General features: G+C 42.0%; 1 protein-coding gene across 2 annotated transcripts in view; it reads left to right on the forward strand.

Moving 5' to 3' along the window:
• The window catches only part of CUL9 (cullin 9), a 2881018-nt gene that overhangs the window by 1084431 nt on the left and 1773576 nt on the right, over positions 1-23011 (forward strand). For both annotated transcript variants that reach the window (XM_044060287.1, XM_044060293.1), the window contains exon 17: positions 3163-3268. In XM_044060287.1, the coding sequence (XP_043916222.1) occupies positions 3163-3268 (106 nt within the window). The remainder of the gene's footprint in view (positions 1-3162; positions 3269-23011) is intronic.

Here is a 23011-nt window from a genome sequence, read left to right on the forward strand (position 1 = left end):
ACGGAACCTTGCAGCCTGGCTAATTACATAATCTCTCCTCTACCTTCCCTCAGTAAACCTGTGATGGATATCATTTTAGAGGCAAGGAGGCCTAGCACTAGAAAATCCTATGCTGAAAAATGGAAAAGATTCTGTGCCTGGAACCAGTCTCAAGGGATAAGCACAGCAGCGCCCAATTTACCTCAGATTTTACAATACTTAACTGAGATGCTTCACAAGGGCCTGTCTTTTTTTCCTGCATTAAAATCCACGTCTCAGCCATTTCAACTCATTATAACACAGAACCCCCCCCCCCTCTTCTCTCATCCACTGCTCAAGCAGTTCCTCAGAGGGCCAAAAATTTGAGAACAACCAGGAGAGCTCCAACCCTGGCCTGGTAACTTAACTTTGTTTTGGAGAAACTCACTGTACCTCCTTTTGAGCCAGCTGCTACTGCAGATTTAAAATTTCTTTCTTGGAAAACAGCTTTCCTTTTAGCAGTCACTTCAGCTAGAGGGGTATCTGAATTACAGGCCTTTATGGCAGTCGAGCTTTTCATCATCTTTCATGCGGACAGGGTGCCCCTTAGAACCAGTCCATCCTTCATGCCCAAGGTGTTATCCAGTGTGGCTCTTAATCAGTTCATTCATTTGCCAACCTTCTTTCCCAATCCACAGAACAAAGGGGAATGGATTCTGCATTCCGTAGATGTGCACAAACTCAGATTCTACTTGGACAGGACTAAGCCTCAAAGGAAATCTGAACAACTGCTGGTAGCATTTGCTTCAGGGGCAGAGGGGAAGGCTATTTCAAAGCAAACCATTTCTAAATGGATAGGCCATTGCATTCTTTTGTGCTATAAGCCCCATGGAAAACCTATCCCCCAGGGGATCAGACCTCACTCAACCAGGGCTGCATCTACCTCTACAGCCTTTCTCCGAGGCGTCCCTACCAGGGACATCCTAGAAGCTGCTACCAGTTCTGTACATACTTTCATCAAACATTATCATTTACCAATTTTCTCTAAAACCAGAGCTGGCTTTGCCACTGCAGTCTTGCAGGGCCTTACAGCTGGTCCTAATGCAATCTAAATTCCTCCTCCCAACCATAGCTTTGGGAATCTATTCAAATGTAATGACTGCAACAGTGAAATATGAAGAATATAGTACAGTTGTGTACACTTGCATAAATTTAGATGTTTGACTGTATTCACTGTTGCAGCCCTGGTTACCCTCCCTCCAGCCCCCTAACTTCTTTTGGCTATACCTCTACTTTATTTTACTATGCTTAAAAAGCCTTTTTGGTGTATTTGCTTTTTTGTTGGAGGTATATCATTGTACTTTTATATTTAATTGCTCCCCATTAGGGGGGCACCTGACATCTGGGGCAAGAAAATGTAATGGCATCGGCTGCATGCTTTATACCCCTGACGACCTGATGTCATGAAAGAAGGGACAGCAACCAATGCAGGACCCAAGACTTTGTTAATCAGGCCGACTGTGGGCTACCTGCAAGTAGATAACCCAAATGTAATGACTGCAACAGTGAATACACTCGAACATCTACATTTCTGGTCAGTGTACACAACTGTACTTTGTCCCCCAGTATCAACACCAACTGATGTTGTCCAGCTTTATCGAGTAGACCTATCTACTGCTATCGGAATGCACTCTTTTCTTTGCTATCACTACCCTGCTGTGGGACAAAGGCTGACATTTTGAGTACTGCCCTATCTTTAAACTGGAATCTGATTGCTTTGAGTTTGTCACTAATTCTGATAACACCCTTCATTGTCTTCAGAAGACTTTCGCTCACAACATTTCCCATGTCATTTATAGTCAGTACTCCCAGTGAGTAGTACACTTTCTAGCTCCCATATAAGTGCCTTTGTTGCACTGTCCTTTTATCTTGTCTCCTGGATGCACAGTATGCTGCCAGTCTCTTTCTTACCATCTTGTCATCCATCTCCAAACTGCGTCCTGAGCTCAATGAGGCAATTCAAGCTGTTCAGTTGCCCCAGGTTATTCAGGCTAGACAGTTGGATTTGGACTGGTCAGTAGCTTATTGACCCAGGGCTGCCGTGCTTTATTGAAGGCACACACTGGCAGTAGAGCCACATAGAGTCCTCCCACTGTTAGCATGGGCTCTTCTGGTGTAGGTCAGAGTTGGCCTGGTCTCCAATCCACTTGTTATTGACAAATAACCATGCTCATTTTGATGACATTAATCAGTGGCCAAATGACCTAGAGACCGTTTTTACACCTTCGATTTACTTGTCCTGACACAGCACACCATCTATAATCAGTGTTCTATCCAGAGTATACTGTGCACCACAGTTGATGTGAAACGCAGTTGGTAAACACAGCTGATCCCCTGATAGGCATAGAGTCTGTGCTGTTGCCCTCAGTACTATTCGTTTTGGGGTGTGTTTGAGGTGGAAACACCCAGAACATTTTTGAGAGGTGGGAGGGAACCCCTGAGAAAGACAGGGAGAACATGCAGACTTTACACAGGTATTGGACATAGGTAGGGACTGAACCTTAAAGCTTGTGCATGGGAGGTGAAGGCCTTAACTGTTATGCCTTTCATTCTTTGCAGTGCATCTAAATTTTTGCCTCATAGTTCGGTCTGTTCCTCAGAGTTTTTTATAATTTTCTGGCAAGTCATAAGGATTAAATTCACTAAATGACAGACTTTTATGTTTCAGATTTCATATCATTCAGTAAATATATGCCAATACAAAACCTGCTACTCTGTCCACTTTCTAAGTTGTAAGACCAATGTTTAAATGTCCCTGATTTTGTGCCTTTGTCCCCTTTTCCCATTATTTTTGGCTTTATCTAGAATTCCTGCTCTAAGAAGTTTAGAAGTTTGTTGAGTGCATTGTGCTACATAGATATTTCCAAAAGGCCTGCCACTTTTTTTATTCACCATCCACATAATGCCTTTGAGATAGCAGCATTTGTGCTAAATTACATTCTAAATTTGCAAGACCTAGATCGTAAGAGGTGTCTTGCCTAGTTTCTTAAGTTATTTGGAAGCTTAAAATATTTAATTCTTAATCAGAATGATGTTTTGAATTTTATCCTGAGCCACAAATCTGTGCACTTGGTATGTACAATACTTGCTTATTGAATTTGTATAGACTTTTGATATTGGTATTTTGCGCTTTCTTTCCCATAGGCACTTGGCACTGCTTGTTGCTAGTGAAGATTCTAGCTATATGCCTGCTCGAGTTGTGGTAATGGGAGGAGACGATCCTTCAAACATCAATACAGAGTTGAATACGGTAGGTATTGTTTAAGTTATGCATTACTTTCCCCTGTTTGTCAGGAACTGGAGGTTGGAACCTAGTAATCAGTTTGTTTACAGCTTACTAACAGCATCTAAACTAGAAAAAAGAACAGAATTCTGTCTGGCTGTGGCTGACCAACTTTGTTTCCTTTTCTGAAACATGCAGTGTTTTCATCCAGTGCTGATTTTTGTTAGGATGGAAAACTGTGTAAAATAAAAGCAAGCAAAAACCTTTAATAACTTATTTCCTGTTTGGCTACTACTCTTAACGAGACTAACTGTATGCTGTTTCTTGCTGGAAAAGTATGATCTGATGGCAATCTTGACTTAATCCTTGACTATGGGTTTGTGTCTCTGAACCGACTCAGTCGTTATTCCAGCATGCTCCTTCCAAAAAAATTCTTGAGCTTAACCTTGCCCATAATGCTTCTCTAAAGATTACCCCAGATCTCATTTGCTGCTTTTAGTGCCAGAAGCTTTATCCTGCCAGCTCTCCAGTAAACATATTTTTTCAGACTAAGTGTTCTTTCTTCATAACTCTTTAGTTATTCCTTATCTATTTTTTCACTTACCCAGCTCCTCTATTAGCTTTTTTTAACATGAGTAGTGTTTTTCCTTCTGAATACCATCGTTAGTAGTCCCCCTCTTTTTTGCTTTCTCTTACAGTAATCTGTTCATACCATTGTTGGTACCTTTCTTCTGTCCATTTCTCTAATTACCGCTACGGCAAACCTTTCGTACCATTGTTGGTACGTTTTTTTCCCTCTGGTTTAAAAAAAAAAAAAAAAAAACTTACCTTTCTGTCTTTCTTTCTGTGTGCTTCTTCTGCCATGGCTGAGAAGGCTTAAGGTACTTCTGGCTTCAAAAGATACCAGAAATGTGATCGTAAATTACCAAACTCTGATGGGCTCTCTGTGTGTGTCTATTGTTTGGACCCGGTGCACTTTCAAGAAGACTGCTGTCGGTCATGGCTCTATTAACCGGGCCCTTGTAGAAAGAAAAAACAAACTCATCTTAAAAGGCCTTGTAAAATCGAGCTTCATTGAGGCCATATATGTATCCTTCAAATTTAAAACTGACATTAGCTTCCCTTCTTCATCCAAACATCAAGGATCTAAGAAGAGGACCCACTTGGTTCCAGCAGTCTCGTCGACACTGCTAGTTAAAATGGCTTAGACCTCCGTGGTTCCCAAAGTTTCAGCGGAACCGACTGGGAAACTGCTTCCACCGTCAGTGCCTACCTCTGCACCAACAATTTCGGCACCCATTACTGTTTTGGACTAGACAATTTCGGAACCTTCTCTCTTCTTTGTTGCAGCAGTTTTGGAACTGAAAGAGTTTTCATTTAAAGACAGGGCATGCACAAGATATTTACCAGTGTCAGACCCCTTTGCACACTGACCCTCAAGCTGCTTCTTGGAGAAACTCCAGTGTCCGTTGGTCTTTTCTCTTCGTTTCACCAAGAGCCTCACTGAATCTGATATTCTGAGACTGGTGGAAGAGCTCCTGGTGGTGAGAGGATTAGCCACTTCTTTGGTTCCTAGCTTCTCTAGCTCTGGAACTTTACCTGTCTTTTTACACCAGTTTTTGTTCCTCCTCTGACTCCAGCTGAGTCTTCAGAGTTCCCGGTGTTGACAGTTCTGGCTTCGACTGTCTTGGTGCCAGTCAGATCTGCATCTCTGGCACCAATAATTGCCCTGAGCTCTTCAGTTCTGTCGGAACTGCGGAACTCCAGGAGTTGAAGCTTTGTTGTCTGTTCTGGGGAGCGTGGTTCCGCTCCAGTGTTGTCGGAGCCATCCATGATCCTCTGGGGTTTGGGTACACAAGAGCTTGACCTGGAACAACAGGCACAGAAACCTGAGGATCCAAACATGGTGGTCATGTCCTCTTCAGACACCTCTCTGGCCTATCCCACTGAGGAGATACCCCTGAAGAGGAAGTACAAGGGGAAACACTTGGACTTACCTGAAAAGTCTTGCACAGAAGATACTGATTTCAGTGAAGGGGATGGTTCCCCAGAGTCACCCATGGAAGATGTCTCTTTTGGTGTCATATTAAAGATCCTGAAACAGAGGGGTGGCTGGACTTCCCATCAGCCTTCCTCCGAGGAATCTGAATACCAGGAGGCTTTCCATACCCGACCATCTACCTCTTAGATCGCTCCGCCTGCTGACTATCTAATTAAATTGATTGCACAGCGGGCTTGGAAGATACGGGATTCCATCGAGCCAATTCCCAAGAGACCACACTGCATTTTGTCAGCCCCTCAGGATCAGTAACATTGGGCTAAAGAGATACCAGTAGATGCCATGGTGGTTGTAGCAGCCACCAAAAAGGAACTTGCTGATGAAAGTCCTACTATCCTTCCTCCTAATAGAGAGCTTAGGACTATAGGTTCGGGAAGCGCATATAAGCAGAGCGCCTCCTTGCCCTCTTCATAGGGAACCTTGATGATTGGATGGGAGATAGGAAATTCACCCCGGGGATCATGTCAGTCGCCTTGCTAGACAGGGATACAAAGAAGTAAATATTGTGGGAAGAAATATCCAGGGAATTGTTATGGCTAGGCTTGTATAGGCCCTAGGGCCGATAGCCTAGTACCAACCTATGAATGTCTTTCAAAAATACACTTATGTATTCAGTATTGCTGAACTCCAAGCCTTCTCTGTAGGGAGCTGTTGTTGGTATTGCACAAACAGTTGTCCTTCAGCAGCCATCACCTTTGTTCTTAGGGCTGCTAATCTGCAGACCATTGTCTGAGTGGAAATGGAGGAGTAATATATGAGTACTTCTTAAAGTAGCATTAGAATTGTCCTTAAACCAATATATATTCATCCCATGTTATTTATAGGTTATAGAATCTGGGGGGAGCCCTTCAAACCTTGCTCGTACATCAACAACTTGTGTTGGGTCTTAGTTACAGATGGTGTTTGAATTCTGGAAGATGGAACAGCTGTTAATTTTTTTTCCTTCAGGGAAGGGGTGAGGTTGAGGCTTGCCATGGCTAAGGAATGTTCTGATAACATTATGCATTACTGTTAAGTGGCTTACCACCATTTTGATAATGTTGCTGTAAATGTCCATATTGCCAGAAGCATGTGGCTGCTTCCAGTGCTTTCTTCAGAAATGTAGAATTTGTTGGCATTTGATCATAGCTTTACACCTTCACCAAGTATGATTCCCAGTGTCGGGCCTTTTTTGCATGTTGTTCATTCAAGGCTCAGTCTTCTGAGTTTGTTGCTTTAAGATTTCCTCTAACTGTTGTCTTCTGGGAAATTAAATTTTCACTATTAGGATTTTTTTCCTGTTTGTCAGAAGGCATCCTGAGCTCCAGTCTAGTAGATGCTGTCTCACCATGTTACTTTATCTTCTAGATAGTCTTCTACAATAGGTGCTTATGACAGCACCAGCCCATCCCTCTGGGTTTGGGCTGTCTCTCCATTCTTCAGCTGCTATTGTATCTCCTTATGGGCTGGGCAAGTGTGTAATGAAATATAGCTGTTTTGTTTTGGTGTATTGCACATTATGGTTACGCTCCAGATGTGTTGTTAGCTGAGTAGTGCAGGGTCTGAGCATGTCTGTCGTCTTCACTAGTGTCTTCTTCAGCATGAGCCGTCATGAGATCTGTTTACCTTCCCTCATAGGAGTGAGAGAGAATATGGAAATGTGCAGTGCTTGGGGGTATCAGGAGAAGAAATGCCAACAAGTCATCTAGGGCAGAAGAGTTCCGTCGTAGATCTTGTGCAGTGAAAACATGTTGTATTCTAGTTTAGATTAATTAATTAATTTTACAGATCTGACTGTGAAGGCCACCTGCAGTAAGAATTGCTGGGATTTCCTTTTGTGATCTCTCTCTCTCTGACCTTTTTGAATTGTATCTTGCTGTTGTGCTGGGTTATAGGTCCATAGGACGATACTAGGCTATTGGCCCGGAGGCCCTTATAAGCCAAGCCAAGAATTTTCACCCATGTTCCCACAAAGTCAGCAACTCGGGTGGGATCCCAGGGGTATATTTTCCGTTTCCCATTCAGTCGTCTAGGTTCCTGTCCCTTCTTCCATGATGTTAGGTCATCAGGGGTATAAAACATGCAGCTGACGTCATTACATCAGTCTTTCTTGCTGTGCGGTGCCCGAAGCAGAAGCGGTTCGCAAGTGCCGGTTGGCCGACTCCTGAAATTTTCTTTTTTGAGTTTCAGAACCGAAGTCTTCAACTTAAAGCTAAGTACCCCGTTGGAGAAACTTTTTCTTGCTCCTTACCGATGTCAGTAAAAGTTAATTGCATTACTTGTGGAAAGCAAATACCTCATAAAGATTTTCATTCATACTGTATTCCTTGCCTAGGCCCTGACCACAACGTATCTTGCTGTTGGTTTTCTGCTTTATTTAATCAGCGCACTATCCGTCGTCTGTATAATTTTGCCTCTAAATATTTCGGTTCTCGGTTTAATTATCCAGAAATGCCGTCTGTTAGTAATCCGACTACCGGGATTCTGAAAAAACGCAAAGATAAAAGACTGAGACAGGCCACCGAGGTCCAAAACTGCCGACGATGCTTCTCCTAAGCCAGTCGCCAGTTCACCTGTACTCATTGAAGTGCTTTCACAGTCCCTGATACCTGCTACTTCTGATTCGCAGGCCTCTGCTGAGACCCATTCGGAGTCCAGTATACTGTGAGATACTTCAACTATGGGAACCCGTGGATGTCTCTACCTTGGATGGGTCTGCAGGCACTGGCTTCTGAGGGGGTCTGCAGGCACCGCCTTCTGAGGGTGTATTCAGGCCTACAGACTTGCATATTAAATCTACACCTCCTTCATTACTAAGGCCTAAATCTCGATCCATGTCTAAAAGACCGACGCCCAGGCCACATGCTCAGGCCCCTATGCCTAAAAAACAAATGATTAAAATGGTTGAAAATCTAATAACTCTAATCAGGGGTAGTCAAATCCCCCCCCCCCCCCAAGAGGCCTAGGGCTGAGCTTGATTATGACTTGTCTGATCAGGATACTGATTCTTCTGATGACCTGGATTTGTCCTTACCTACTTATGAGGATTCTGATGCAGAGGATTCTATTCCCTCTGCTTCCCCTCCTGATGATTTTTCTTTTGCGGAAACTTTACATCCTTTAAGGGAGCATTTCCACTGTAAAAGCCAAGAATTTTCTGATTCAAAAAGAGGCTTAGGGATTTCTTCCTTCTACCTCAGCATAAGCCTTTGGCTCTACCTCCTGTACTAGACATTGTTGATGATGTGTTCTCGGAATTCATTTTGGCCCCTGATTCCCTGCCTCCTGCTCCCAGTAAACCTGAAGGGTACTACAGGGTTCCTGAGTCTGAGTCCCACAAGTTCCTTTTCAAAAATTCTGTTGCAGATCCAGAGACTATTTCTCAGGCATTAAGGCTTCTACTGCTAAAAATCCTATCCCTTCTGATAGAGACTCCAGGGCGCTGGATAGATGGGGTAAAAAGGTCTATACTTCTGCAAACTGGGCAATCAGAGCTTTCAACTGCCAATTTCATATGTTAAAATATCAACAACATATTATTGGATTGCTTAAACAGAAAATAATGTTGATTCTTGACTGTGAAGATTTACAGGACTTAATGCATTCTGCTGAACAAGTTGGAAAACATACTTTGCAATGTGGTTTTGATTCTTTAGAGGCCTCTTGCAGGACTGCTATTACTGGGTCTGTGCTTAGAAGGCATGCTTGGCTTAAGGAGCAATCTTTGCCTGATCATGTTAAAGCTAAATTGTTGGATGCACCTTTAAATCAGGACCGCCTGTTTGGCAACAAGGCTGAAGAAGTTCTTAAAAAGATGGAAGATAAAGTTAAATCTATGCAAACTGTTAAAGATTTTTTACAAGTGCAAACTGCAAGATTTAGTAGGCACTGGCCTACTAAGAATTGGTCCTTTCCAGTTCTTTCTAGGTCCTCTCAAGCCAAACCCAGACGCAGCAAAAACCCCAGGTTTCAGTCCCAAGGGACTCTCGGAACTAAGCAGTGGAGGGGCCTCCACTTCCAAATCAGGAAATAACAAGACACCCCCCTATGGTAAACAGTCTCAATTACTTCCTTTTAAAATTCCCAAGCACTTATCTTTTGACCGCCCCTTTTGGGGGAAAGATTGCTCTTCATGCAAAGAACTGGGAACTCATAACCCAGGACAAATGGGTTTTAATTATAGTGTCCCAGGGATACAGATTTCATTTTCACACGTTGCCAACACCAAATGGGTGGTCAGACCTGCCTCTAAATCAGTGGGCAGAGGCTCAAAAACAAGTACTGTCCCTCTTAAGCATGGGGGCTATTCAGCTGGTGCCAGAAGAGGAAAAGGGACAATGTTTCTACTCCAGACTTTTCCTGGTACCTAGAAAAGACAAATCATGGCATCCAATCCTGGACCTGCCTACTTTAAACACCTTTCTGGATATTCCAAAATTCAAGATGCCAACTCTTCATTTACTTTCTATGCTAGGCAAAGATGCCTGGTTGGCAACACTAAATTTAAAAGAAGCATACCTGCACATCCCAATCAGGGAATCTTGCAGCAGGTACCTACGCTTCAAAGCGGTCTACATGCATTATCAATTCTCTCCACTGCCCTTTGGCTTGTCTACTGCACCCAGGGTATTCACAAAGTGCCTGGCTCCACTTATTGCATTTTGCAGGCAAAGAAGTATTCAAATATCCCCATACCTGGACGGTTGTCTACTTCAGGCAGATAACCAGGGCATACTTTTAAATCATCTGGCATAAGGGTTCTAACTTTTCTGGGGTACACCATAAACGAAAAGAAATCACAACTGGTACCCTGTCACCAAATTACATTCCTGGGTGCAAGCTTGAATACAACTGCCCAGATGGCTTACCTCATGCCAGAAAAGCAAATTCATTTGGTAACCTTCTTCAGACAAGTGGCCACAGAAACCCTGCTATCTGCAAGACAAGCCTTGGGGATCATGGCCTCCTGCATTCTTCTAATTCCCTATGCAGGACTGCATATGAGGAAACTACAGTGGTATCTAAAAAGTCTATTGAGTCAACATTCTCGCAGCCTGGAAACAGTGATTCCTATCATACCTTGCCTACGCCTGGAGTTCCTCTGGTGGGCAGAGGCCTGCCACCAAAACAAGGGACTACCTTTCACACTACCTCCTGCCACCCAGACCCTAACTACAGATGCATCAGACTACGCATGGGGGGGCTCACTTGGCAGGGAAGTGCATTCAGGGCAAATGGAACCCAAGTCAAATGCACCTACACATCAATCGAAAAGAAATGTTAGCTGTACAGAATGCTCTGCCAGTCTTCAAGGACTACGATCTTCCAGGACAACTAATGGTAAAGACGGACAACACCACAGTTATGTGGTACATAAACAAGCAAGGCGGTACACATTCCTACCCCCTCTGCAGACTAGCCATGGCATTGTGGAACACAGCCTTGAGCTACCAAGTGCACCTACAAGCTCAATTCCTGCCAGGAAAATTGAATACACTGGCAGACGGACTAAACAGAAGCCTCATGGACCCACACGAGTGGAAACTGGAACCAAGGATTTTCAACATGTTGACAAGCGAATGGGGGAGCCCAGACATAGATCTGTTTGCCTCCCCCCAGAACTAGCAGTTGGGCAAGTTTTGCACAACGACTCCCCACAAACAAGCCTGGAAAGTGGATGCTCTGTCCTTCAGCTGGAAAAACCTATCAGTGTACGCCTTCCCCCCGCTGCCTCTGCTCTCCAAAGTTCTACTAAAAGTCAAACAAGGCAAACCAAGGATGATCTTGATTGCTCCAGACTGGCCGCGCCAACACTGGTACCCCCTCCTGCGCAGTGTGTCACAGTTATCTACCTGGCACCTGCCTCAGACTCCTTCCCTACTGTCTCAGCAGGAGAACCAAATTCTGCACCCTCAGCTTCCAACATTGAACCTTGCAACCTGCACAATCATTTAAATTCACGCCTATCATCCCTCAGCAAACCTGTGATGGATGTCATCTTAGAGGCATGGAGTCCTAGTACTAGAAAGTCTTATGCTGAAAAATGGAAAAGTTTCTGTGCCTGGAATCAGTCTAAAGGGTTGAGCACAGCGGCGCCCAATTTGCCTCAGAGTTTGCAATATTTAACTAAGATGCATCACAAGGGCCTGTCCTTTTCTTCTCTTAAAATACACGTCTCAGCCATTTCAGCTCCATTATAACACAGAGCCTCCCCTCTTCTTTCATCCTCTGCTCAAGCAGTACCTCAGAGGGGCCAAAAACTTGCGACCATCCAGGAGAGCTCCAATTCCTGCCTGGGACCTTAATTTTGTATTGGAGAAACTCACTCACCCTCCTTTCGAGCCAGGTGCTACTGCAGATTTAAAATTTCTTTCTTGGAAACCAGCTCTCCTTTTTAGCAATCACTTCAGCTAGAAGGATTTCTGAGTTACAGGCTCTTATGGCAGTGGAGCCTTTCATCATCTTTCATGCGGACAGGGTGTCACTCAGGACCAATCCATCCTTCATGCCCAAGGTGGTATCCAGTGTGGCTCTCAGTCAGTCCATTCATTTGCTATCCTTCTTTCCCAATCCACATAACAAAGGGGAATGGATTCTGCAGTCCATGGATGTGCACAGACAACTTAGATTCTATTTGGACAGGACTAAACCTCTAAGAAAATCGGGACAGCTGCTGGTAGCATTTGCTGCAGGGGCAGAGGGGAAGGCTATTTTGAAACGAACCATTTCTAAATGGGTAAGCCATCGCATTCTTTTCTGCTATAAGCACCATGGAAAACCTATCCCTCAGGGGATCGGATCTCACTCCATCAGGGCTGCATCTACTTCTGCAGCCTTTCTCAGAGGTGTCCCTAACAGGGACATCCTAGAAGCTGCTACTTGTAGTTCTATACATAGTTTCACCAAGCATTATCATTTGCCAATTTTCACTAAATCCAGAGCTGGCTTTGCCACTGCTGTTTTGCAGGGCCTTATTGCTGGCCCTAATGCTATATAAACTCCTCCTCCCAACCATAGCTTTGGGAATCTACCCAAATGTAATGACTGCAACAGTGAAACACGAAGAACATAGTACAGTTGTGTACACTTACCATAAATGTAGATGTTCGAGTGTATTCACTGTTGTAGTCTTGGTTACCCTCTTTCCAGCCCCTTAACGTTTTCTGGCTGTAACTCTACTTTCCTTTACTATGCATAAAAGCCTTTTTTGGTGTATTTGCTTTTTGTTGAATGTATACCTTTTTGTTATTGTTTATTTGCTCTTCATTGGGGGAGCACCTGACATCTGGGGCAAGAAAAACTGATATGATGTTGGCTGCATGTATTTTACCTCTGACGACCTGACGTCATGGAAGAAGGGACAGCAACCAACGCAGGACCCAAGACTTTGTTAATCAGGCCGACTGAGGGCAACCTGCAAGCAGATTACCCAAATGTAATGACTGCAACAGTGAATACACTGGAACATTTACATTTATGGTAAGTGTACACAACTGTACTGTCAGGAACCTCTGTGGTCTGTCCAACTGCTGCATGTGCTTGACAGAGTACATGCCGAAGGGGGCATTGTACTCGATAATGGGCATGATAAGGAAGGAGTATAGGAATGTTATGACCTCATTGTTCCTGGATGAAATACCCCTACTTATGAGGTGGGCCATGTAGAAAGCTTTCCGTACAACGGAAGCAACATGGTGGTCAAAAGTCAGGTTGCTATTAACCTGGGTGCCCAAGTCCCTCACGACTGATTGCGTGCTTAGTACATTGTTGTGATAATTAGTGGGGACACCATTTTCCCCAAAAGGGATAATGATGAACTTCTTGGCATTCAGTTTGAGGCCTTGCTTCTTGCACCAGTAATTAGTTTGGTTAAGGGCCTGTTGGAGGATGTTCACATCACTAGGAGAATTTATGACGGTGGCCAGCTTGCAGTCATCTACAAGCTTGGTCAGCCACAGACCACTGGTTTTGGTTTTCACCTCAGAAAAGTATATCCCAAACAGCAGAGGCCCAAAGACTGATCCTTGAGGTATGCCACTTGTTACGGGTCTACTACTAGAGGTGGCTTCCCCTATTTTGACTGAGTGGGTTCTATCAATGAGCCAGTTAGCTACCCATCTAATAACATATGGGTTGATGCCTAGCTGGGAGAGTTTGTTTGTTACGCCCGAGTGGGGATTAGTGTCGAAGGCTTTGGCTAGGTCAAGGTAGGCGGTGTGCACTGTCTTGCCTTCATCTATGACTTTGGTGACTGTTTCTTAGAAGGTGACCAAGTTTAACAGGCATGAGCTCCCTTTGACAATACCGAACTGTGTGAGGTCAAGCATTTGGAGGTTGCCAATGTCCTTGTTTATAAGGTCCATGATAATGGGTTCCATGGTCTTGCAGATCAGGCTAGTTAGGCTGATTGGTCTATAATTGCCTGGGTCGATGGGCGCTCCACCTTTGTGCAGAGGGATGACAGTGGCTGTCCTCCATTCTGCTGGGACAAAGCCGGTGCACAGGCTTTGGTTGAATAGGGTGCCTAGTGGTACTGAGAGCTCTTGTCTGAGTTCATGTAGGAGACAGCCGGGGATGTTGTTGGGTCCCATGGAGGCTGTATTTTTTGCCTTTAAGAGGGCATTAATAACCTGCTTCCTGATGGTGAAGGGAGGGGGGCAGGTGCTGGGGATGTCCTGTTTTACTGATTTTGGGGGACTCATTGAACTTGTCTGCCAGCAGGTTTGCTGTGTCTGGCCTTTGTGTATGTGGTATTCCTGACCACCAATTCAGAACAGATTTGGGAGTTACCTTTGAGATTGTGGATGTATACGAAGAAGGCCTTGTGATTGTCCTTAGTGGATGTGGCCAATTTGGACTTGAAGTTAGCCTTACAGGATTTCACCAGTGACCTTATTTGCTTGTTCTGACCAAGGAGAGATTGCTTCCAACTTGGCACCTGCTCCTTCTGGGTCCTGGACAGCAATTTTATCCTTTATTACAGAGTATGTTTATTGCTCCTGTTCACCAGACAGATTTACTCTTCCTTGAGGAAGATGATTTGGTCCTGTCAGTTATTGCAGAGTCCATGCAGCTATATAGGTGCTCGTATAGATTTTTGGTGTAGGTTTGGACATTAGTGCCAGATTCAACTGAAGGGATGGTGGCTGTGAAGCTGCTTATACCTGCTCTCAGCAGGTTGTAGTCAGCTTTGGAAAAGTTTTTTGTTCTACCCTGACAAGGGGGGGGGGGGGGGTAGTTGTCAGGGGAGATGGTGATTTCGAAAGTGATTGCTTTATGGTCGAATCTTACCAAGGAGGATGACACTTTAGGGGTGCTACAGTGGCTGCTCATGTTGGTTAGTACCAGGTCCAGGATATTTTCACCTCTTGTGGGGGCATCGTCCTGCTGGCATTGACAAAGTTGAGGAATCTCTGGGCGTTCGTGTTTGAGCTAGAATAGGTCTTCCACTCTGTGGTTGGGCAGTTAGTCTCCCAGGATAACGGGCTGAATATTGATTGATTCAAGTAAGTACAGATAGGTGAAGTGGGCCTCCTGAGTCATGGTTGGGGGTCTGTAGGTAGCTATGATTTGGATAAGTGTTTTGTCAATAGTTAACTGCACCTGGAGTGTCTCTTGTGCATCATACTGTTTGACCGGCCTGGAGGTGTGTGTCTCTTTGATAAATATTGAAACTCCACCTCGTTTGGCTTTGTAGCCCTGTGTTTGGGGTCTGAAAGTATGGTAGGACAAGTAACATGGTAAGGCTGGGGTGCTCTCCGCAGCTTTAAATCAGGTTTCAGTGACTGCACAAATGTCAGCATCTTCCAGGGCGAGGAATGCTTGCAGTGAGTGCAGTTTCATGTTAAGACTCTTAGCTTTTAGCAGCATGACCTTTACATTTCATTTAGAAGATTTTTTCTCTTTGATAATTTGTCCTCATGACCTTTCCTAAAAAAAGGCACTATTGGGGAGGCAAGAGCCTTTGCCAGAAGTCTGAAGCCCAGGGGAGACAGATGAAGGCAATCTCTTGCAAAGCATCGTGGTCTGTTAAGTCATGTCCTCCCAGGTTGTCGGGTACTGGACCAGAAACTAAGCCAATTGTTAGTCAGTCAGTTTCTGGTTGTACTGAGGCATGCCTGGGACACACATTCAGCTTAATCAAGTCTCTCTTCATATAGTCCAGACAGGTATGTCTCAAGTCATTCACACCAACATGGACTTTGACAGAGTCATAACAGTACCTGTTGTTGAGAGACTTGAGTGCATGAGTGATATGGTGGATTCTAGCACCTGACAAGCAGCTTACTGTGACTTTCCCCTTGTCTAGCCTGGTGAGGGGCACATCTCTGTGTCTCAAGATACAGTCTCTTGTGACTAGTATGTTGGGTTTCTGGCTGGGCCTTAGAAGCTGTGAGTCACAGGCGTGTGTACTATGTGTGGTGCTTGGTGCAGTGGGGTGTGATATGTGTGTGTGTGCTTCTGCCTCTGAGGTCTCTCTTGTTTTAGGTATATTTTTGTTGAGAATCTCCATAAATGTAGGAATGTACTGTACAGGTGTGGGCAGTGTTAAAGGTGTGGTGTTTGCGCAGACAACCTTCTTTAGTGCCAGACGTATTGGCTTGTGATTGAGACAGCAAGGATTCTAGGTTCTTAATGTAACTGCATCTCTCACATATTGTGTTCCTAGGTAGTAGAAGAAGAGGGTTGTCCGTGTACATGAGGCAGTTGCTACACTGTCTCAGGATGCCCATATCAACAAGACTAGCAGGAGAAACCACAGGAAATTGTCCATCCGTGGTTGTCAGAATCTGTGGAAGAGAGGTAAAGGATGGTAGAGTGGGTACTATCATAATAGAGTACCTTTAGGTGTGAATAGGGCTGGATAAAATTGCAGTAGTTGCAAGGGAGGGTGTCAGTTACATAGGAGTGCTGGTAAGGGAAAAATGCAACTGAGATACCTCGCAATGGGTTAAAACAGTGCAGCGGCAGTGTGCAACGAGCAAACAAAAGCAACATCCTGCAAACACAGAGTATAAATACCAGAAAAGATAGAAGAATCTAAAAGCTCAAATTACTATCCAATCCTGCTAGCCCCTGCTCTTTCAACCAATCACTCCTGCTAGATAAGGTCAGGCAACCCTTTTACTCTTACTAACAGGGAAGACAAGACACTACCAGCAGAAGATGGCTGCCAGAAACACAGGAAACTCAACAAGCAAATCAACCAGGCCTGGATAAGCGCAGGCCTCTATCCAAACTATGCTACCTGACTTGAACACAGAAACCTCACAAAAAAATGCACAGAAAAGCACAGATAGAGCACTCAGAAACAGAAAATACAGCTCTCAGTATGAAAAAGCAGTTTACAGTTAAGTAATTCAGTAAAATTGCAGTTACAGTAATGGAACACTATCTAGCAATGAAAATACAGTTAAAACAGTATACAACAGTACAAAAATACAATGAAAACGTAAGAAAAAGCTTTATAACCTTGCAAAATGTAGTAGATCAGCTGTATAGCACAACTGTAAGCGTTAAGAAGTGCAATTCAGTGAAATAAATGCAATAAAAAACTTATTCTGCTGTTGGAGTCTCAGGGATTTTCTGTTTTGTCGCAGTGATGAATCACCACTCCTCAGCCTGTTAAAAACGAGCCTTTTGCTCATAGAAATTCATTTTTGAATTTTGATCCTCCTGAAGAGCATGCAGCTGCTTATTAGGGTGTCTAGATAGTGTTGCTGGATACGGAAACCTTTGGCAGTGTGTGAAACTGTTAGAGCAGATTCCTTTAGATGTTCATGATTCACTGTTGCAGTAATAACAATTGTGGGTTATTCTTGCTGTGATAACCCTTGAAAGCCTCAAATACCAGGGATTTTAAGCCCTCTTGGGCTGGTGGACAACCCTGTACATGTCATAAAGTCTTTTGGTTATAAGGGTCATTGGCCAGCACCGTCTTGGAGCTGTTTCTTGCCAGCGCCGTCTTGGAGCTGCTTCTCGCCAGTGCCGTCTTGGAGCTGCTTCTCGCCAGTGCCGTCTTGGAGCTGCCGCTTGCTATTGAAGCCCATACCAGTACTTGTCTTGATTTGTGGAAAACAGATTCCACATCAGGACAATCAGAAAGTGTCAGAGGAGATGCATTTAGTTTGTTCTGGGTTGGTGCAGCTTTCAGTAGATGATGCTACCACTTGAACTGTCCTCTTTACCCATTTTTTCACCAAGGCCCTGGTCTTAGTCATGGAACTTTTGCAGGAAGAAGAGTGAAATATTTTCTTGATAGTCCCCTACAGGGACTGTTGACAGGGTGAAGGACTTAAATTATCAGCCCTTTCCTTAATTTTCTTGTGTTGCAGGTGTTGAAGGGCCCCCATGAAATTGTATTTATTGGGGCAGCGCTGGATCTTCTCTGTTGTCTTTTTACTGGAGATAACCCAGTAGGTTATACCCCTGGCATTCTAGTTGAGGGCTCGGGTTTATTGAAGCTCAAAATCTTTTTTTTTTTTTGTTGTTGCCTAAATGGAAGCCACCATATTCACTTTCCTGTCTGGCCATCTTCATTTGAGGGTGTTTCGGATATCAGCAGCTACACTCTTATATGAATGGACTTTTGTAGTCCATCTGTGTAAGGTCTTTTGTGGCATATTCCTTTCTAGATTAACTTGGTAGATGTGTCGACATCAGCCTTTGGGACTCTTATAGTTTTTCTGCCAGGTGCAAGGCAAGCTTTTCTCTCCCGAGGAGGGGGGGGGCTATACATAAATGTAAACTAAGGACAACATTCTTTATCATTTTTTACCATTTGAGATGTAGAATAGGCATTAAAACCCATTCTTCATTTTGGCAAGCAGCCTGTGATATGATATTTTAACAAATAGGGACACACTAGTAACCGTTTGGTGAGAGGTGGTATGGATCTAGTGGCGAGTCACTAATACTTAGAATCCTTCATGTTTGAGGGGAGGTGAATGGGCTGACACATCATAATCCATTATTTCAATCTTCTCATCAATATGGCAAATTTTGAGGGACTTGACTCATTGGGGTCTTCATGGTGTGGGTCATCCCAGGAAGTGACTTTTTTTTTTTTTTTTTTTAACCATAGAGCATGCTTTGCGCCTCTCTTGAACTTGGTTCATAACGACAGGAAGTAGAGGTGACAGTACTTTTCTTTTTCTAGAGAGGGTTCCTCTGTCCCCTTCCTTTTCTTCTGGTTTAGTCAGCTATTGTTAAAGAAAACTAAAACTCAGCTTTTTTGCCCTTAGTGATCAAGGAGTTTCATTTCAAGCTGTCAGATTCTTAGCAATTCAGGATTCCATCCCATTGTAAGCCACAGTCCCACCCACTTGGTTGACAGCTTGCTCCTCCTTCATGTTTGACTGCTTCTGTTGCTTCAGTGGTACTGTTTGACCTTCCAGTGGATTTCATAGAAGTGGTTAAAGTCACTGGGCCAAGTCAGTGGAATAATTGCATAATGGCTGCTTCGGGGAGCATGTGGACTGTTGTTAGTGCTCCATCCTTCACAGACATGCAAAGCTCAGAATGTTGACAGCACTTTTGCTTGCTGTTGTAATATACTTTCCTCACAAGAATACTTATTATACGTTTGAATTATTTGAATGGTGTAGCCTGTATTTTTTCTCTCTCTCTTAATGACAAGGACACAATTTTTTTCTACTCAAAACTGAATAAAATCAATACAAATGAGCAATGTTTTAAAAGAGCATTCTGAAACAAAAGTCAGAGCCTTCAAGTCCTCATACCTTTATACTGTTGAGAACAAAGAAAGTTTTACTGGATGGTTGTATTTCTTGCACTTAAATGTTTGCCCCATGTTCAGAATTAAACGCTTCTTTACTGAATACATTTTTGCACTTTCAAACCTGAGAGACTGCAGGTGCAGAGTAAAGTTGTGGAAAGTCATTTATAACCCAAATTCTGCACTGCTTGTTGTAAAGTAAGTGAAGCTCGTGAATTTGACTGCACTGTTAAAACTACTTGATGCAGAAATAGCACCGGGGAAAGATGATGATAGTAACAAACAAGCCACATGATATTCATTTCTAACAAATGCAAGAAATTCTGAGCATCCTCACTGGCAGGTATTTATTTTACAGTTAAAGGAAAAAATGTAAAAGTTTGATAAAGTGGAATACGTGTTTTCAGAATTTACAGGATTAACTGCCAAGCATGGGCATTTGGACAAAAAGAATAAGGCTCTGGAAAAAATGCAGGACATAGCAGAAAAGTTTGAACTTGTAAATTGTGACCATCAAAAGTTCAGATATGAAAAGTCCAAATAAAGAAATGTGCAAAAGAGTGTGTTAAGAGAAACCATTAATTTTTGATACTGCAACTTAAAGGTAAACTTTGAGAATAAGCAGTTATGGAAGCTTTGCGTGCATTAATGGGCTTAGAAATGAACCATTTAGATGATGATTGCAAAATTTATTATGACTGTTAATGGAGAAAATCTTTTGGAGCCAACAGAATTTTGAGAAAAATCAATTAAATTAGAAAAGCTTAAATCTATTGCACCCCAATTTCTCCTTTTCCATAGCAAGCTAATTACTTCCAGCCATGAAAATAAAGGCAAAAGGGAAAAAAAAACACTTGTACTCTACTTTCCTGTACAGAAGGCAACAGCCAGAACCCAAATGTCAACCCTTTGGAGAAACAGGTGGTCTAAAAATATAGTTACATTTTAAAGTTCTGAGGGTTATTTGGAAGAGAGTATGAGATTTATCTATCTCAGAAGTAAAATAAGAGCTGATCACAGACTATGTTTGGCTAAGTAATTAGACATTGAAGGTTTTTTTGTAGAAGATAAATTCATACACCTGATCTTCATTCAATGACTGCAGCATAAGACTGCAACATAAGACTGTATAGTCCTTGTTTTATTTATTTCCCTTTCTCTTAACTAACACCATAGTAAGAAATGCCTGTTATAAACATGAAAAATTAAGTTCAGTCATGCCTTACAGATAGAAAGGCATATATATATATATATATATATATATATATATATATGTGTACATTTATTGTCAGACTATATAGACAGTTTTCTTGAAATAGTTGGACTTGTGAAACATTTTTGGACCCCAGTATGAGCCACTCTGGGAGAGAGATGGTCTGCCAGTCTTATAAGGAGGAGATACATATTATGGACTGAGAGAAAGAATGTTATCTTTTTCTAGACATCCACCTTTGTAAAAGGAAAAGGAATTATTTTTAATTTTACATATGATCAATATGGTTCCTATTAGATGACCGAAGATGCATTCTTTCAAATGCATCTTGATCGAACTTGAAAAGACAAAAAGGCAAAATGACGAAGCAGTCTATAAGCAAATTCTTTCCCTGGAAAAGAAATCACTTGGCCGCGTCCGTTACTTTGCCGTTTTAGTCACTGTAATACTATCTTGAGTTGGTATATTTAAGTAGGGGGGGAATCGCTGTTCTAAGCATTCGAGTTTGTAAGCTTTCGCTTACATGGGGTCGATAAATAATTCGCTTTTCTAAGCATTCGATGATTTAATATAGACCCGATCAATCTGCTTTTACATCCCTCAGCAGCCAACATCACATTATATTAACTTTAATTTGCTCCATTACATCCTTTCTTATCTTGTTAGTGTAAAGCCTGAATGCATTGCAGTTAAAGAAAATTGCTTTCTAACTTTATCAGTAACATGTATAGCAGTCACTTGCAAAATTCCCCTGACCTCACAAATTTAAATCCTCTTGGCTGCATACTGTACAGAAGTACTTTATAGTAAAATAAACAGTCTATATTGTGGAAGTTTTGTACAAACATTACTTCATTCTCTTTTTTAATATTGATATAAAGTGGGAGTTATTATTTGAGTCCACCCAACATTTTAATACATTCAGCAAACTAACGAATATTCAGCGACCAGGAACAGAGTCAAAATGCAATCAATAACTCCATTTAAACTTTAAATCTGTGTAGAAATCACTAAAAACAATAAACATCAAGTGCTTTCGTATTTGGAGACTTTATCAAGATAAAGAACAGTCCGTGAACAGACCATTTAAATAGCCCATACCCAAGTGTTAAACCAATCCAAAGACAGAAATCATAAATAATTCTTGAAGTATCAGGACACATGCAATTACAATCCTTCATAGTAAAAGTATTTAAAACAGTAAAAAGACCAAATGTAAAAACGTGCTAAACAAATAAGGCACTCATTCAAATCCTACACTAGTGTGGCAACCTTCTATATAAATAAATCATTAAATAAAAAACTTTATATATATATATATATATATATATATATATATATATATATATATATATATATATATATATACCTGAACACACAAATGCATAAGTTATGAACACACTCATCTAGACCTGTTAATATAAAATATGGAAATAAGCCTTAATAAATACTATAAAAATACTAAAAAACTATAAATAGCCTAAATATATCCGATACAAATGTAAAATGCATATTACAATCTATTAGTAAATAAATATTCAAATATTTAAATAAATAACCATACTTAATTTTCAACTTTCATTATCTGTCCAGTGCCTTTAACTTTAAAAAGCAAGTAATTGAAAAAGATTCATTTAAACCTGGCCATTGGGTTGCCATAGGACCTTGTGCCTTTCAAGATATAGTAGCCATGGTCCACCCCTCGGATCAGTTTGCAAGAGTTCAATCACAGTAAATTTAAAAGTGTGGCCTGGTAATTCATTGCAATGTTTCGCCAGGGCATTTGTGTCCTTTTTCAGTCTAATGTCCCTTAGATGTTCATAAATACATTTTTTAACCTTCTCTCTGTCTTTCCAATATAAAAGCAAGGACATGTACTACAGAAGGCACAATACATAACTTTATCTATGCAACAAGAACAAGTTTTATTAAGACTGACCCTCACCCCATTTATATTGAAAGACGACCCTTCCATTATATAATCACAATAATTACACAGGCCACAATTTTTCATAGAGCCCTTTGTGTCCATGGCTAACACTTTCAAAGATGTTTTTAAGACATTGCCCCTTCCTATAAACTATAAGGGTTTTTTCCCCAACACATTGTCTAACATCACTACAGGATGACAGAATAGCCCAGTTTTTAAAAAGAATATCTGTAATCTGTTTACTTGCCAAATTATAGGTTGTAATAAAAGATGAACGAAAGTTTAGTTTAGTTTGGACCAATGTTGTTCTGTGCCTCAAAAATTGTGTTAGACACCATACTCACTTCCAAAAACAAGCAAACAGAGGACAACCACGTCGATAAAAGTACCATAAAACTTTATTTCCACAGATGAGCGCTTTCAGGCCATATGCCCTTCATCAGATAACACACAGTATAAAACCTCACATATTTAAAATAAATATCAGCCTATCACATTTCAATAAAAAGCCCTCCTTTTCTTTAGGATGGGTTTTAAAGGTATATACCCATTAATACCAGGAGACCTATCTGCTCCTAATCGCACTATCCACCTGGTTTCAGCACATTCAGTTTCATTTACCAAATTGCCCCCCCTGGTGTTTGGAATCACATCCTGTATCACCATAAATAGAAATTAATGCATAGGGTTATTCTTCATATGTAATGCCAAAGCATTACGCTCATTACCAAGTCTAATATCTGATAAATGTTTATAAATTCTGGTCTTAAACATATTATTGGTTTTCCCCACATAGTAAGTTTCACATCCTTGACATACAGCTATATATACCAAATTCTTAGTTTTACAAT

The sequence above is a fragment of the Protopterus annectens genome, chromosome 1.part0 (genome assembly GCF_019279795.1).
Source record: "Protopterus annectens isolate FY-2018-M chromosome 1.part0, PAN1.0, whole genome shotgun sequence".
Taxonomy (NCBI): domain Eukaryota; kingdom Metazoa; phylum Chordata; order Ceratodontiformes; family Protopteridae; genus Protopterus; species Protopterus annectens.